The 18,548-nt window shown below is 39.6% G+C and overlaps 2 protein-coding genes across 2 annotated transcripts; both read right to left on the bottom strand.

Moving 5' to 3' along the window:
• Positions 1-2,154: 2,154 nt before the first annotated feature.
• Positions 2,155-4,128, bottom strand: LOC146606997 (OX-2 membrane glycoprotein-like). The gene is made up of 6 exons (XM_085349151.1): positions 4,080-4,128; positions 3,164-3,502; positions 2,776-3,075; positions 2,660-2,698; positions 2,449-2,553; positions 2,155-2,234 (listed from the first exon to the last, which is right to left on the bottom strand). The coding sequence occupies exons 1-6, from the start codon at positions 4,105-4,107 to the stop codon at positions 2,155-2,157; spliced, it is 891 nt and encodes a 296-aa protein (XP_085205277.1). The 5' UTR covers positions 4,108-4,128.
• Positions 4,129-13,443: 9,315 nt separating this feature from the next.
• Positions 13,444-16,317, bottom strand: LOC146606996 (OX-2 membrane glycoprotein-like). Its single transcript, XM_085349149.1, is given in 7 exon segments — positions 13,444-13,512; positions 13,780-13,802; positions 13,861-13,953; positions 14,061-14,099; positions 14,179-14,472; positions 14,567-14,905; positions 16,254-16,317. Coding segments are annotated over 7 exon segments (921 nt in total).
• Between the last annotated feature and the right edge of the window lie 2,231 nt (positions 16,318-18,548).

Below are 18,548 nucleotides of genomic sequence, written 5' to 3'. Positions count from 1 at the left end.
ACTGCTGTAACATCCAATTTTTGTCTTATTTAAAACATAAATCTAATATAATCTGTTTCTTAATGTATGTTCTTTTAAAATACAGCGTGTGTTTTTAATATATTATAATTATAATTATGTGGACATGCATATTAGATCGTTTTTTTAGTGAAATATAATCCCCCCAGAAAGGCAGGAAATGCTCTGTAACTTGCTTTAAAACTAAATGTTCCCTAAAACGGTGACAGAGCTACAGACCCATGACAGCCTTACACAGGTAGCCAGCAGCTATGACCAGCACTACATGTGCAGTTAATAAAAGGACAGGTAATGTTTGTCACGCTGTTGCACACACAGCACGCTCGTTTGTTTCAGTTCGTCAGCTGCAACAAGACAACTTACCAACGTGTACGTAATAAGCCAATACTCCTGGGTGCTACACACTACAGTGTACGCTGTACAGCTACTTACTGGGTTTGTCGCATCAGTCTGTGTCTCTGAGTTAACTTGTGTTTCTCCTACAGCTCCGGACCGCAACAAATGCGCGTGCTCTTTGTGAGCTCGTTCCCGGCTCGTAACCAGCGCGTTCTGCCGTCAAGGGCGATCATTGGTTAAATGTGATCATGTGACTGATGCAAGCCAGATCCTTTTATTTAGCAAAACTGTGATTAATAGTTAAATATTATTGTTGAAGGGCACAGACAGGACTCCGCACGCACACACACATTAAAAAAAAAAAGAAGTTTTTTTTTAAAAAGTTGCCTCAATAAAAGGGCACCTTGGGCACCCATCAGGAAAGGGGCGGGTGCTCAAGCCCCTCTAGCCCCCCACATCACATGGGCCAGCATCTGGCCAATCCACCACCTTTCATTCATTTCATTCATTGTTACAAAAAAAAAAACAAAAAAAACAAAAACAAAACAACGGCCCATAAAAACGAAAAATCACAAGACATGGAAATTTTGTATTTACATTCAGTCTGAAAAAATGACATCAACAACAACAACAACAATCTTTATTTATAGAGCACATTAAAAGCCCGGGGCATGCCAAAGTGCTTTACATGAAACAATAAAACAATAAAATGAAAATCTGCTATGTCGGCCTATATACTGAGTTACATGTGCAGCGGTACAAAGTTAACTGAGCCACAGCATTAAGATTTTTGTGTTTCAAAACATGCTTTAATCCTTAAAATGAAAGTAAAACATACTTTCTCCACTACAACACAGAGCAGTGTCGCATGCTTTCCTCAAGCACGGTGAGCAAGTTTTCGTGATAAGTGAAAACGAGGAAATGTCCTGCGCACTGACGCTGTAGTGCCATCTAGTGGGCTCACTCGGCAAGAAATATAATCCACTCAAATGCAGTGGTTTTAACCCAGCATTACGGCACGGCCTGCTTTGGTTAGGCCCCCTTGTGTTGAGAGTGCTGCATCAGGTCAGGGACAACACATGTTGTGTGCATTTTGACACAATGTGTGCTTGTGTGCTTCCTCAGGAAGTTCAGTATGACACAGAGAACTTACAAAATCTCAAAAGTTTTATAGAGTTTTAGGTGAAAAGCTCATGACATTTACTACACACATCTTCGATAAAGAGCACAGTGTTGATTGCACATTTACCATGAGAATAAACCGTTATACCCACAATACTTGACAAAAATCGTTGATATCGTTTTAGTAGGTTGACAAATATCCCAACACTGAGTAATTTAAAGTTTGAACAATGTATATGTTGATTTAAAAAAAAACAACCTATTGTTTTATTGACCAGTAAATGTCTCAACATGCTCCCCATGAATAAGCCGAGACCCCCAGTGGCCGTTTTTTGCAACTTCAGGTTTTCATGGTTGCTTGTATTAGGAGGAATTACTGCAATAAAAGCAATTTAATCGATCAGCTAAAATTATTGATGAGAACAATTTCAGGTTAGTCACTCCTGCTCATTCTTACACTTTTTGTTTCAAGTAGCTTAATGTTAAAAAATCTGCCAAAAACACAATATTGAATAAATATAAAAATAGATAAATAAAAGCAGAAACTACTGAAGTAGAAACTGCAACATGAGTAAAAATGAATGCTTTGTGTGTGAGTGTTTTTCTTTTATCTTTTCAAATTTTGTTAAAAAAAGACCAAAAAACAAAAACAGAAGATGGACCAGTAGAAACAATTTGTCAAAACATTTCTTGCTGGTAAAGGTGAAAGTCGTGGATCGTGGTGTAATCGCTGAAACCTCTATTAAGATGATCCAGATCTACAAACACCAGAAAAAGAAAAATATTGCATGTCACTCTTAAGGTTGCAAAATCAGAGTATTCTGGAAAGAGGGATGGCTTGGAAAAAACAAATACAAGTTCATCAGAGTTTGATTAGTCAGAAGATGAGCTCTCTCTGTGACAGACAACAGATTTAACAGTTAAATCTGCGCAAACATTTATCAGCTGAAACAAAAACAAACAAACAACAACATCGTTTAAGACGAGTAGATTTCTTTCTATACCAGAAAAAGATGAGCGCAGCAGCACAGAGCACCAACAACACCACAGACGACCGAATGGCTGAAATCCTGGTTCCTTCGAGGCAAACAGCAGAAAGAAGAGTATAATAATTTAAACAACTATCAAAAGTCAATAGACTCAATGATAAAACTTACTTTAAAACATACAAATGTTAACACACCTAAATTCCTGGGATTAGATCCTGATTTCTCATCTAGCTCTGGTAGAAGAAACATAAGCATTACAATAACAGTAGTCATCATTTTATAAATCAGTGACTTCAAAAAAGTTTCTCACCATCATCATCATCATCAGGAATCGTCACCATCACCTCTCTGTGAGGAGCAGAGAGCACTCGTGCTGCACATCCCACCTGTGTGCTGTGTTTACGTGAACCTGAGAGCACAGCTGTAGTGGTGACAGTGAATGTAGCGTTGGTGTTGGACACACTGACAGTGTTGTACTGTGAGAAGCTGAGGTCTTGTTGTGAGACACTGAGTGTTACAGTGGGAGCAGGTCGACCAGTGGCTGAACAGGAAACAACCCACTCTTCAGTAGAGTTTGACTCTCTGACATCAACAACAGGTTCATGCAGCTCTGTGAAGGATCAGGAGATATCATCAACATGTTCTTACAAACACACCAGCTGCTCACACATTTATGTCAAGATGGTAAAAGTTCTTACCGTAAACTTGGAGGCAGGTTCTACCAATGAAGGAGCCTTCAGGATAAGTGTTAAACAAACACCTATAGCAGCCTTCATCCTGCTCCGTCACATTCCTGATGACTATGGAGCAGTTCTGTAGTCCAGTGTATTTAAACTCAACTTTATCTGTAAAGTCAGTATTCACTTTTTGGCCAAAGTACTTGTTGTACGTGGCAACATTTGTCTCCACGTCATGTAAGCTTTTCTGCCATGTGACCTGGAGGACGTCTTTAGTGTCCAAGAGCTGACAGCTGAATTCAGCATCTTCTCCCACTGCTGCCAGCACAGTCTGCTGTGTTTGGATCACTGCTGTTAGAGCTGTAGGAGTTAAAGATCAAGGCACTTTAAATATTCAGTTCAAGTCCAACCCTTACTCACACCGAATGTAACACATGTAACACACACTTATACCTTCATTCTCACACTCACATGCTGCCCAAGTAGTTCTGATGCTAAATAAACGAAAGTATCAAAGAAAATGTTTTTCGTATTAACTGAATGTGTACCAGTCAAGTACATTTCGTTTGACCAGATTCCATTCAATGCAACACTTTACATTTTTCTAATGAGATCACACTTTTTCTTTGCTAACCTCTTCCTTTGAGTACTTTCCTCTAGCCCACACTCTTCCTTCTTAAATTAGTAAATACTCTTAAATGAGTAAATAAACCATCATGTGGATAAGAGAGAAACAAAGAGACCGTTGAATTGTCAGCAGCTCTTAAGAAATTTCACCTCCTTTAAGTTTATTACCTCCTTCTGCTGCTCCGCTTGACAGGAACCACCCGTCAAATCTACTTTCTGCAGTGAAATCCACTTCACTACAGAAGCTCACCACAGAGCAATAAATCGCCACGCATTAAGTGTCATAAAGAAAACACAGTATCTCCCTCACCTTTAGAAAAGATGGCCACCAAAGACATGACGATTATGACTGCGAGAGAATTCAACAGACAGCCTGTTCAAGAATAAATGATTTCAAATGGGCCCCTTACCTTCAAAACAGGAGGCGGCGGGGTGCTTCCTGATAAAGCTAATTTCATTCATAATATCGTCAATCCAAGCCCATTATGTCACAATTAATTCTTCCTGGTTTGTGCCAATCGCAGGGGAAAAACGATACAAACCAAATGTGCGCACTAAGGTGCAGGTCTATTAGTTTACGTTATGACGATTCTCCGATTGGGAGGGGTGTTGTTACGGAGTGCAAAATGAACACCGATGGAAGATGGACAAGAAAAGGTCAAAGCCATCAGCTGCTCAGTTTAGAAAAGGGAGAAGAGGAGGAGAAGCGAGCGATGTGTCATCATGGAGAATGTGTGACGAATTATAATAGCTGTTGGTTGGCTGTTTGCATACTGTGCTACGCTAAAACCGGATGACAGTATAATGTTGTAGTCTAGCTGACTTTGCAAAACAACAAAAATCCTCACACTATTAAGTTGCATTATTTAGGAACTTACTGTAATTACAAAGTAATGTATTACAATAGTCATGAACACCACAACTCCATGAAAGCATGGAAAAAATGGTAGTGAGGATTAAAAAGGTGAAACAATTAGCAAACAAGAGACGGCACTTCTGCAGGCTGAGAAAATAAGATAGAGAGCAGTACTGACTCATAATGCAGGAGTGCATTAACCTTGTCCAGAAAGGCTCTTGCAGTCACAGCAGCTACCATGTTACCATGTACAAAACAAACTAGCAGGATCACTTCAACAATGGTTGATGATGTCAAGCTTGGAAATTTTTTTCTCCATAACTCTAGATTGCACTCCAGATATTAGCCGCACTGAACATCTGTCGGTTGTGATTCGGATTGTGTCATTACAAGAGAAAATAGTGAAAGAGGTTTTGATTGAGTTGAGAAACCACACCAAAGCCCAGTCTTTGTCTGAGGAGGTGGGATTATACAGATTCAGCATTTGTACAAGGGTGTGGTATGACATCCTGAACCAAACCCACCATGTGAGCAAACTCATGCAGTCTCCCAACATGCATGCGATGTAGCAGTCAACCTGCTCAAAAAGACAGAGCGAGGTCTCTACAGCTACAGGGCAACAGGCTTTGATTCTGCACAAATGTCAGCCAAGGATATGTGTGAGGACATGAACATAGAGGCTGTTCTGCCACAGAAAAGACTGAGATCTACAAAGCAGCACTTCTCTTACAAATCATTTGATGAGCCATTGAGTGATGCCTTAAAGAAGCTGTAGGTGACCTTTTTAATGTTGCTGTTGATGCTGCAGCGTCTTCCATCCAAGCGGGATTCACCACATTAGAAAACTAAGTACTAACACATTTTCCAAATCTCTCAAATGATGACCTCACTGAACAGTGTGAGGCCCTCAGTGCTACTTTGCTTTTTCAAGGCCAATTAGAGTTGGATGCCAGAGATTACGAATTTGCCTGACTTAGCATCAACATCGCTGACCTCTCTTGAGCTGCTGAACGTTTTGCATGGCAAATGTAACCACATTTCTGGACTGCTCTGAGAATTGTAGTCACTCTGCCTCTGACTGTGGCTTCAGGAGAGAGGAGCTTTTCAAAGCTGAAGCTTGTGAAGAGATATCTGAGGTCCACTATGTCTCAGGAACGCCTCACTGGCGTTGCCATCATCAGCATCAATCATGCAATTGCTGACCAGATTTCATATGATGACATTATTGATGACTTTGCACCAAGGAAGGCAAGAAAGGTTCTGATTTAGATGACAATTATTTCGTATCAGTGTGTGTTATGCAAAGTGCAATCATGTTAATTCTGCAATTTGGGAATGCCTTATTCTAATTGCGTCTGCCATTTTTACTTATTTAATATTATAGTGTTATAAGCATGTCTTATTTTGACTTCTGTGTGTGCCTGTTTCACAATTAAAGATCAGTTTCTTCCAATTTACATTTAAGTTACTATATTTGCTGATTTGTTTATAAATTCCATCTTATACACTAAGTTTATTTTCCCAGAAACCACATGCCAAATCTCACTGTATGTCCTGTCTGCAGTGAAGTACACTTTACTTTATACGATCACCACACAGCAAACTGACTACAGCAAATCAGCACGCATTTAGGTCGTAAAGAAAACAGTCGCTCACCTTCTGAAAAAAATCGCCAGCAAAGAAGAGACCAGTGTGATTGTACGCCCAGCCATGTCCCTTTCATTAATAACAGCAACATGACATATTACGCTCAGTGTGATATCACTGATTCCATAAGATTCAATATTTTGCAAAACGTCTGCTATTGTACAACACACTTATTCCTCGTTGTCCCCTCTTCTGTGTGTAGTGGAATAGACCATTGTGCATAAGTTACTTTCACTGGTTGAATGGTGCACATAAAGACTTCTGTGCCAAACACATTCAAAACTTTCACCTTTTGTTCCATACTTCCACTGACATCACTGAATCACGTGGCTCCTTTACATATGTCAAACTTTCTGAACAGTCTAAAAAACAAAATAAGTCAAATTAATTAACATTAAAAACATACAGAAATGTCGGAAATCACTTTCTGGCACAACATCCAGCAAAGAGGGACTCGTGGAAATGGGTCGAACAGAAAGGAGTGGGTGTGGGTTAATCAATGGGCGCCGTTTATGGGCACCGACCAGGGAGTAACGGGAAGGAGAGGGTGGTTACGGAGCTGATCAGTTATTGATTCTGACAGACTGAAGCACAAACTCAACTTACGTTGCTTTTTTTTCTGAGAGCTTTGTGAGTTTAAGCATCATGTATACGATCTCTTCGGTGGCCTTTGAATACAGAAGGATATTTTGAAAGTAGCGCCGTTGTTTCCTGCATGTGTTGCTGAATGTAGCTAGCTAGTTAAACATCAACACTAACTCCGCTTACTTCTAACAGCAAAACATAAAGTCGTCATGTCAACAGCATCTGAAAAAATTATTTTTGGTGGTTTTTATGTGCTGCAATTTTGTGTTGTGCGTGTACTTGGTGTTTGGTGTATTTTCATTCATTAATCTCTTTCACCGTGTGAGGTGCATTTACCCACATCCTCATCCAGCAACACACAGCAACATGCTATCACTGTTATGAAACACCATGCTATTTTTAGAGGAAATACTCAGGTACTTAGTACCGATAAAGTGTCAAAAATGTACTCGAAGAATGACAAATGTAGTTAAAGTGCAACTGTAAAAGTACATTACACAGATTCAAGTCAACTTAATGCATGAACTGATTCTAGGCTCTGAGGTCACAGCAAGAATAAATTATTTCAAATGTAAGCCAGCCAGTGTTTACATCCACTTAGGAGACGCACAGCCTCATAAAACATGATCTGAAATACAAAACCGAAGCACTTTTACATTCCACAACTGACTTTCAGCCAGGGGCGTAATTTCCAGGGGGGTTAGGGGGGTTATGACCCCCCCCCCCCCCCCCCCCCCAATAATCAGATCCAACCAATATAGCCCCCCCAATAAAAGTATGAATTATCTTGCAAAAATAGGCTGTTGATTTTCTTTACTCATTTCAGTTATTACCAGCAAAATAGTTGCATTTTTAATCATCTGGGAATTTACCCAGATTTAATTACCCCCCCCAATGTTCAGCACAAAGTTACGCCGATGCTTTTAGCTCATAGTGTATTAACCCACTATCGCTTTCAAACTGGCTTTCTTTAGCCCCTCCCATTTCTGCATAAAGAGTAAAAGGAAAAAACAAACATTCATCAGTGAAGTTTTGGTGAAATGATGGTTCCTTCTTAAGAAAAAAGCAACCAGTTATTTTCTTCAGCAGGTGTCATCACACAAAAAAGACTGTATTCTTGCATATGACAGTGTTGACGAGACTGCACACTTTAGTGATACCATCAACATATACTGTTAATGGTTCATTCTATTGACCTAATTGGACCAAATTAAAAGAGATTCACCAAACTGCTGGATTATTCTTAAATTGCTTTTTCAAAGTTTTAGCATTTAATTTCAACACGAAATCTTGGCCATCAGCACAAAACCTACAAGTGTAAAGACATACCCGCGAAAGGAACAAAGCTTTGTCAAAATCCATGGTGACATGAAATAGGAGTACTTTTATAGGCATCTAACCAGGAAAACAAGAATATTTTAATTATCGTTCAACAAGTACTGCATCAGAGCATCTCGTACTCCTCTGCAATGAAAATCACAAGAAGTCTCATAAGTCTCTCCATGATTTTCACGCAGATTGTTCAGAGAACTACAATTCTCTTTCCAGACAGAAACAGGAGTAAAACCTTTGCTTATATTGTTTTTGTTTGTTTGTTTTTTGTTAGGCTCTTTCACACTCCTTCATCATGTGTGTTCATTGTTGAGCCACTAATTTGCGCTGTTCCTTGTAGGTCATTATTGAAAGGAACTCACTGCAACTTTCTATATAAATTGGGACACTGTTAGTAGAGAAAATAGAAACGGAACAGGACAGCCGTGCTCTGCCAGCACCACACCTGTTATTAACATATTTAAAGTGAAAATTAATATTAATTACCCCTGATAGTCCCTAATCCCCTCTTAAATACTCATCTGCACTCACTTTAAAGAATTTTCTTTCAAAAGGTCTAACTTACATATTATCATTAATGTGCAGTTTCTTCTCAACTTACTCAAAGGCTCCAGGAATTAAAACAGCAACAGCATAATGTGAAACTCCGAGCACTGACATTTCATCCAAACGTTATGTACTCAAACTAATTTTCAGTGTCTGGTTCGTCACCTCAGCGCTTCAGGTCAGAAGCGCAGCAAACACGAGATCAGTTTCTAATGTCTCACTGAGTGGGCCAAAGTCTCCCACTCTACATCGTTATAACGAGGCCAGAGATCTTTCTGATGTATCTTGAGTCGATCTGTCCCCGTGTAAATGAAAATAATGTTTCTGCGCAGGGTGCGTAAATGTGCATGTCTTTTTCAGCGGGCGGTGTGCTCCGGGTACTTATAAAAATTCTAGTTTCTAAGGTATAAAATACGTAGTAGTCCATTCCTCTTTTTACATTCCAATATACTGTATCTCCAAAGTACGTTCGTCTTGCAACTACCACCACACGGCAGACAAGACAAAACTGAACCGCAGTGGTCTGCACAGGGCACACATGTCAGGCACACGCGCGCGCGCACACACAGAGACACACGTGTGCAATTCTTACAACTGCGATGTTTCTTAACAGTCAATGTATGTAATAAACCTATTTGCGCACAGCTGACCACTTATCTTAGAACTTATCTTTTTCTCTCTCTCCTCGCATTTCAAGAGCAAGACCAGATTAATGCGTTTCCTCCAAAATCAGAAAACCTGTCACAGCAGCTTCACCCACCACTCTTAATGGGTTGTGTGCTTGTAACAAATTAAAGGACGTGATCTGTCGTTGTGTAAAAACGTCTAACTCGCATGCTGCCACACACCTATGTGTGTAATATTAATGTACACTTTTTACTCACCTTTGTGAAAGAGTCCACAAGTAAAAACGGCAATAACGTAGTTTACAGTTCCAAACTGTGACATCTTCACTCCATACATCCCTCCAAAGATTGAAACAAGCGCAAGACGCTTCCACGGTGATGCCTAAAGTATTCTTCACGAGAGCACATAAGCCAACAGCAAAAATGATATGTGCGGGAGAATATTACAATATCTTAATTCAGTACAATCCTAGTCAACACGCATCGCCTAATTACCGCTGTTAACTGCGCGTGTAACCCGGTTTTCCCCTCCTCTCATTCTCTTTATATTGTGCAATCCTCGCTCTCCACCAGACGAAGTGTTTTCCTGTCTCCTCTGCTCAACCCGCTACTGTACTCGATGAAAGAGTAAATGAACGCTTGAGCACTCATATATCAGAGGTAACGGCCTACTTTGTTTTCTTTCTGCAAAGGTAATATAAATGACACATGAAATGAAATCCCGTACATAGAAATCACAAGCACTCCGTGTGTTGGTGGTAGAAACTAGAATCAGCAAACTGATGTGCTGCCAAGTATCTGTGTACTACAGCTGTGCAATGTTTCAATCAAACACTTCTCCAGGCACAGTTTATTCTCATAAATAGATTTACTGTAGCAGGTGAGAGAGAAAAAAATCATAAACATGAAATAGATAGCAGGAGGAAACATCTGATGCTTCCTAAGAAAAAATATCACATTAACTTCTAAACTGAGAGAATTTGAGAACCAGTATATCGATGTGAAAAGCCTCGCTTCTGCCACATTTTGGTTGGGTGTATTATGAATGTGTGGATGCATTTATCAGATAGGAATATTGTTTCTCCGTGATTCCAGGTCAAAACGTCTTACCTTTAGACTTGGAGGCAGCTTTGTGAAACTAACAGACTTTATCTCTCTGCCACCTTCTTGGTGACTGTTGAGCAGTTCTGCAGTGCACAATTTTTAAACTCCAATTTCTTTGTAAAGTCTGGATTCGCTTGTTGACCAAAGAACTTGTTGGCAGTCATCTTTCTTTTCTGTTAAGATTTTCTGCCATATGACTTGAGGGACATGTTCAGAATGCATGAGCTCAGGATTTCTGCTATTGCCAGTCTGCTGTAGATCTGCACGGAGAAAATGGCAGGACTGTTACTGGTGCAGGGCTTAAGCCGTGTCCGACACAGAACGATTAAAACATCGACAGGACTGAAATTACAGTGAAACTCAGCACTCCACGTCACACGCTTCTTAAACTGAAGGTAACGAATCATTTTACAACCAAATCAAACTGATACAGAAAACAAATTATTTGTCTTACTTTTGGAACAAAAAACGCCATCAAAGAAAATATAAATATGACTGTACGCTCTGCCATTGGCCCGCCAAAATTCAAAACACATGGCTCTTGAATCAGTAGGTGTTCCGCTCAGTCAGGCTACAGTCTCACTGAGTGAGTGCGTGCGTCAAAACAGCAAATTAAATAGGGCCTCCTCCATTAATAAAAGTGACATGACATATCACAAATTTCACTTAAATAGCTAACGAGTCATCGATTTCATAGGTATTTGCTTTTTACAACACATATATTTCCCCCTCCTCTTCAGTGTGTCATGGAACATCCTCACAACTATCAGTTTCGATCTGAGTGTACTGAGATTAGTCCAAGCCGAAACTGTGCGCTTTTCTTGTTTAAGTCTTAGATGACAAAATGCGCATGAAAGTCATGAAGTCTTCAGTGAACTCTCTGCGCACTGTTCTTGAGTTAGTCTGAAGACCACATGAAGCTTAGAGGTTTTCAGTGACTGTGCAAAAGTTATGTGACATATGCGCGCTATGAGCCTCAAGGTCCGCTCTGTGATTTTACGTACCCGTATTTCATGACTGCACTTGTTGCACAGGTGGAATCCTATCACAGTACCACACTGCAGTTCTCCAGGCTTCTTTCACAAATGTCTGTAGAACAGTGTAAATGCCTGGGTGCTTGATTTTATACACTATGTGGACATGGAATGATTGAACACCTGAATTCAATAACTCTGAAGGCTGAGTGAATTATTTCCACTTGTGTGTGATGTGTTCTGTAGTGCTCATTGTGTCTGCTGTTGGTCCTGAGTGTGAACACACAAATGATGTCCTGCAATATTTGTTCCATGTGGTGCACTGGTTCAAGGTTTTTTTCACACACACAATAAGTCTCATTTGTCATTATTTATCATATTTACTGTGCACTGTGCAGCTGGTAACTGCAACACAGAGCTGATTAGTGAAGCGAAAGCAAGGAAAGATGTTGTAGGAGGTCATCCTACGGCTGTAGTGCCACCTAGTGGAAAAAAGTGCAAACAAAGGCAGTGGTTGGTGTGGCTCACCAAGGAACCCTTCCCAACAAATCTGAATGGATACATTCACGAATCAAGAGTTCCTTCTTAATGTCCACAACAAAAATTGAACTACAGCTGAATTTAAAGGATTATTCCATATTCTTCTTCTAAATTTGAATCCATATTATGACCAGGTGGTCATTTTGAGCAATAGCAGGTGAGTGAGTCACATTTAGGCATAAATTACAACTAAACAGGCGCAATATGGAACCGTTATTATTCTATAGAGTAGTTATACTTGAAGTCACAGCAACAACCCAATATCCGCCAATCGGCAACACAAGTACGAAAGGAAAAAAATGATCTATTTAACAGAACACTTCACAGATCAAAGATGCTTTTATTATTTGGAAATCACTTTTTGGCACAACACTGGGATTTCTTTTCTTTTTCTTTTTTAATTATCGGGAGGAGGCCCCAGGACACGCTGGAGAGATTACATTTAATGAAATACAACTGCATCTCTTGGCTGAGCTGGTCTGGGCTTGTCTGCCACCTTCACTTCAGGTAGTGGACGAAAAATTGTTTTTTTCATGTGTGTTCAGTATATGTAAAACAAACAGTTTTACGTGCAGCTGTGCATGTGCCGCCAATCAAAAGCATCCATCTGATCATCTGTTTGATGAAAACATTTTTTGTAGAAATCTGAAATAAACCAAGACAAAAACAAGCAGGTTGACTTTGTGAAATTTATTTACCTTTGAAAATGTGTCAGTCAGCAGTACAGTGAGAATAACAGCAGTCTGCATGTGTTTAGACTGACAAACTGTAAGCCTGAAAATTGCTGTCTTTATGTGTGGAAAGGTAACTCATATCAACAGATAGTATACCTGCAAAACTACATGGAGACAATAAGGAGTGTTTTGCATTAAGTTCAGTTTGACACAGAGAAGAAGCAAAAGCGTCAAATGTTTCTTTACACTTTCTGATGAGCAGTGCAATGTTTGCAGATAAAAAAAACATTAAAACATTATTAAAACAATACTTGACTAGCACTAGGATGGTCTTACATTACTAAGGTGATAAATATTCCTGGTCTGAGTAACTGAACACAAATGTATGTGTTGGTTTTTTAACAATACACGTAGTAATAAATTGAGCATAACATGTTCACAGTGAACAAACAGAGACCTTCAGCTGCCATTTTCTGCAATTTCAGGTGGAAAAGTGTTGTTATTTACAAAAGCACAGTGCAGTTTTCATTGTAGTTGTCTCTGGTAGTATCAATTTAATCAATAAAATCAATTTAATCAAAGTTATTGATGAGAAAGGTTCATGTTAGCCACTCATGCTCGTTTTCACAGTTCGCATTTCAAGTAACTTAATGTTTAAATATCTGACAAAACACCAAAACATGACTTTTTATAAACAGCACCATTTCAAAGATATACAAAAAATAAATAAACAGCACAAAGCACTGAGATAAAAAAAAAGTAACACTCTGGCATAATGAACTGACACTCCTCAGGAGGTGTCTGCCTTCTGCCGCTGAGTGTCTGAGTGTCCCTTCATTTGACTGAAAATGGTCCAGTTCTAAAAATAAAAACAAAAACATTTTAGCATCACTGTGTTAATATTGCTGAATAAAAATATTTTTGAACAAAGAACAATAGCTTAGACAAACCAAAGACGGGTTTGATGAATTAGAAAGAAAGTAGAAAAGTAAAAGGTAAGTTGGAAAGAATTGAAATGTGAAAATATCCTGAAGAGTGAAAAAGAAACCAGCAACTTTCCGAGTGCAGTCTGGCAGGATGAAGAGAGACTTACTCCTGAGTGTTTCTTGTTTCAGTTATAATTCACCATGAGCTCTCTGTGTGACAGACAACAGATTTAAGAACAGTTGAATATGTAAAGATGCTGTAATATCAGCAGACGAGTATCTGCTTTGAGATCACTTTTTATACCTGACAAAGATGAGTGCGGCGACACAGAGCACCAACACCACAGACGACAGAATGACTGAAATCCTGATTCCTTTGAGAAAAACAGGAGATAGAAGGATACAATAATGTGAACAACTATCAAATGACAAAAAAAATTGATCATAAAAACTGGCTTTAAAAACACAAATGTTAACACACCTAAATTTCTCTGATTAGATCCTGACTTCTTATCCAAACCTGGAAAAAGAAACACAAACATTAGAATCACAGAGTAATCATTAATTTATGAATCGGTGATGTTGAAAGAGTTTCTCACCAGCATCATCAGGAATCGTCTCCATCACCTCTCTGTGAGGAGCAGAGAGCACTCGTGCTGCACATCCCACCTGTGTGCTGTGTTTACGTGAACCTGAGAGCACAGCTGTAGTGGTGACAGTGAATGTAGCGTTGGTGTTGGACACACTGACAGTGTTGTACTGTGAGAAGCTGAGGTCTTGTTGTGAGACACTGAGTGTTACAGTGGGAGCAGGTCGACCAGTGGCTGAACAGGAAACAACCCACTCTTCAGTAGAGTTTGACTCTCTGACATCAACAACAGGTTCATGCAGCTCTGTGAAGGATCAGGAAATATGTTATAAGGACCATGTTGTCAAGAATAAACCAGCTTCTGGTGCATTTAATCACATTAAGGTAAAAGTTCTTACCATAGACTTGGAGGCAGGGTTTACCTGTGAAGGAGCCTTCAGGATAAGTGTTAAACAGACATGGATAGCAGCCTTCATCCTGCTCCATCACATTCCTGATGACTATGGAGCAGTTTTGTAGTTCAGTATGTTTAAACTTAAATTTCTCTGTAAAGCCATCATTCACTCTCTGACCATAGTACTTGCTGTACGTGGCAACATTTGTCTCCACATCATGTGAGATTTTCTGCCATGTGACCTGAAGGACGTCTTTAGTGTCCAAGAGCTGACAGCTGAATTCAGCATCTTCTCCCACTGCTGCCAGCACAGTCTGCTGTGTTTGGACCACTGCTGTTAGAGCTGTAGGAGATAGATCAAGCTGTGAGGCACTTTAAATATAATGTTCAAGTCCAACTTGCTGACACATGAGGTCCAGTGTTACTGGCTATCCCAGTTCCTGCAACACACAGTTGTACCTTCAGCCTCACACTGACACTCTGCCTAAACAAATCTGGTAACTGTGTTATTGCAACAGGAATCAAAGTTGCTTTTTTTTAGTTCTACTGCAACACCCCGAACACAACCATAGAGGTGCACACACACATGTGCAGATCACTATCCACCCTTTCTAGCCACAAGGCAAGATTTTAAGGTTACATAATATATTAGATGTAAGATTCATCCCAGTGTCTCCATAGACAGACTTATAATTATGCCAAGGAATGTAAAAAAAACAAAAACAAAAAACAGGCTGTTTTGAGCTTCATTGTTAGCGCCCAAGGTCAAATTTGACTTATCATTTTGGCTAATATATCATATGAAAGTTAAAGTACATGCAATAGTATGTAATGCTTAGAGGTCATACATCACAGGTCAAGGTCAAACTTTTTTTTTCAGTTTGCAGTTTAGGAAAATCTCCAAATTTTAAAGCTAAACCAATAAATGACTCACTGGGGGACATATGCACTTTCTCTGTTTGAGTTCTTTAAAAACATTTGTTAAAACAACATTATAAAATGACTATTATAAAAACTCCATTCAGCATTAACAATTCTCACATTACCATGTTTGATAAATAATACATTGTGTGGATTATGGCATGAACCTGTGCAAACATTTTCAGACAAACGTGACTCAGGGCATCATTAGCCATCAAGCCGGATACACTTCCTTAGATCGTAAGCTGACATAATATCACAACTGCCACGTTGTCCCTTTTGCCCTTCTTGTTCTTCTACTTTTTCTTCTTCTTTGCCAGTCGACACCAACAATAAGCTGCAGGACCTTATTACTTTTTCAAACTATGACATTCACATATTGAAAATTGATTCAGAGTGAGATTAATTCACCCCCCCCCCCCCACACACACACACACGCACGCACACGCACGCACACACACACACACACACACACACACACACACACACACACACACACAAAAGAAAAAAACATACTGGGAATGCTGAAGTGTTGCTATGATTTTCCTAAAGAACAAGCTCCAACAGCCCCGTGACCGTCACTAACCCCTCCTAAATATTCAGAGAAACCACAGAAAATAAACTTTAACACTGTCGGTGGTTGTACTTGTCACAACAAAATCTAAATTCTCAGGTCACCTTAGTGACCTCTACTGTATAAAAATAAAAATAAAAGTCTATTCTATAAAAGGGTCTAACTCACATACATACAGAAATACATTTTTTCTCACCTTTGTCAAAGGCTCCAGAAATGAAAACAGCAAGAAAATAATATAAAACTCCAAAGGAGGACATTTCATTGACTCGCCATTCATTTAAACTCCAGGTTCCTGCTTCTGCAGTTCCTCGAGTTTGATCCAATCAAATGCGTACAGCTCGCGTGGAGTCAAGTTACTCAACGTTTCACGTCACTTCCAGCTCTAAAAGTCGGAGCAGCTCCACCATCATCTCTCAGTTCGCTGTCCAAACGGAGATGTGAACGCACTCGAGGACAATAAATTACGCTTAAAGTGTTTCGTTCTGACAGAGTGGGCTTTCCACCCACCCCATTAATGCTCCTGTTCAGTCTTTCAACAGACTACCTGCATGTCTCTGGACAGGGATAGCGTTGGTCGAGTGCTGATTGATTGACAAGTGGACGGGAATAGAGTGAAAGCGGAGTTTACCAGGAGCGGCAGAAGCACAGAAAGCTTACATAATAACACGAGAGGATTAAAAGCACAGACAGCGGCTGCACTGAACACGTTTCAATGTTCGTAACTTTCGATTTCTCTTCAGATCTTTTTCCAGGTCAAGAGCAGCACAATCCTACAGACTGTTTGTACACACATGAAACCCCAATCAGCATTCAAACATTTTAATTGTTTGTTGTTTTTACGATTTTCCCCCCTAAATATCTGCAGTTACAAGTCGTTCAGCTGTTCAACTGTCTGATTTTTACACGCGACTTTTGCTACTCTTCTCCTACATCTGATCTGTGCAGAGATTCATTTGTAATCTAAAGCTCGTTAACCCCGAGCTTCTCATGCTCAGTGTACATGTATACCAGCAGGTGGCGTAGGCTACTCAGTCTTCATCACATTAGTTGGCTGGTAGTGATGGTTGCGCGATGCAGGGCAGGTTCAGTCACAGATCACAGTACATCTACCATATGCTTGTTGTAGCGACGTGTTTATGTTTTTCAGTAGTTGTCATAGGTAGCTGGTTTTGGCACTTTGTATAAAATAAAATGTTAACTGAACAGTTGTGACTGCTCAGCCTATGGTTCAACAGCAAACTCTTACATCAGTTGGCAGAGAGGAAACAAAAAAGTCTCACTGTATAGGAGTCAGTGGGTTATCACATACAATAGCTGCAACAGCATGAAAGGCAATAATAATAATAATAATATAAACATGTGCAGCCTGGAACTACAGCAAGACGTTACCTTCTTGTAGTTCCTTCTAGCTACGTTGGTACCTGACTTTAACACATATTCAGAGTGTCGAGGCAGACTAGAAAAATATGGTTGATGGAAGAATGGTCAGTTTACTCGCTTTATTGTATCACACTGGAGCATTTATGAAATGTTAATAAGCAGAATAACCATCTACAGATACTTCTGTCTCCTAAGCCTGGTCACCATAAATAAGGAGGCACGTCTCTCTGCAGCAGTCTGTTCTGAACGTAACCACAGTCATTTGTTTTACATTTTGTCATGTTACTGTCTCATTCAGTTCATTTTCACCTTGAAACTCTGCACACAATACGCCAGAGTGACAAAGTGAAAATGTTTGCTTGTAATTCTTGCAAATTTATTAAAAAGAAAACCAAAACTATAACACACATAACTATTCACAGATGTTACCATGACACTGGAAGTTGAGCTCAGGTGTATCCTGTTGCCAATGATCATCTGGCAGATGTTTCTATATGTGTGATGAATTCAGTTGAATTGGACAGGATTTTAAAAGGCGCACACCGGTCTCTATCAGGCCACATAGGTGACAGAGCACAAACCAAGCCATGAAGTCCAAGGAATTGGTTGTATATCTCTGAGACGGGATTGTAGGAAAGTGTGCAGAAAAATGTGTGCAGTATTGAAGGTCCCAAGAAGCACATGGAAACACACCTGGACTTTACCAAAAGGCAAGGACTCTCAGAACATGAGAGACAAACTTTTCTGGTCTGATGAAACAAACATGGAACTCTTTGGCCTGAATGCCAAGCATCATGTCTGGAGGAAACCAATACCATCCCTATAATGAATGCAATTCCTAATGAACGAAGCCTTAGCTTGATGCTCTCAACTTCTTCTTTTTTTTTTTTGTATCCAATAATAAACATATAATGTGAAAAGATCCCCAATAAATTACCTTATATGTGGTGACATCCAAAAGTGGGGATCTATTAATGTGTTTTCAAAAACATTTCCTGTGGAAATTTTTTAAATAAATCAAGGTTCACACAACTAGGTTGTCTTTGTGAGTTTGATTTACCTTTGCAAAGAGGTCAAACAGCAGTGCAGTGAATAAACTGTTGCATTA

Source organism: Diplotaxodon limnothrissa, unplaced genomic scaffold (assembly GCF_057381915.1).
Source record: "Diplotaxodon limnothrissa isolate DT_005_m unplaced genomic scaffold, D_limnothrissa_male_GT1.1 unmapped_scaffold_1, whole genome shotgun sequence".
NCBI classification, from domain to species: Eukaryota; Metazoa; Chordata; class Actinopteri; order Cichliformes; family Cichlidae; genus Diplotaxodon; species Diplotaxodon limnothrissa.
The sequence above is the reverse complement of the archived record's forward strand: the minus strand, read 5'-3'. Positions and strand labels throughout refer to the sequence as shown.

Excerpts from the sequence above, each read along its gene's own strand:
- LOC146606997 (XM_085349151.1), bottom strand. The coding sequence starts at position 4,107 with ATGTCTTTGGTGGCCATCTTTTCTAAAG. Across the intron at positions 3,076-3,163 it reads AACCTGCCTCCAAGTTTACG|AGCTGCATGAACCTGTTGTT; the intron begins GTAAGAACTTTT and ends GATCCTTCACAG. Across the intron at positions 2,699-2,775 it reads TCCTGATGATGATGATGATG|AGCTAGATGAGAAATCAGGA; the intron begins GTGAGAAACTTT and ends TTCTTCTACCAG.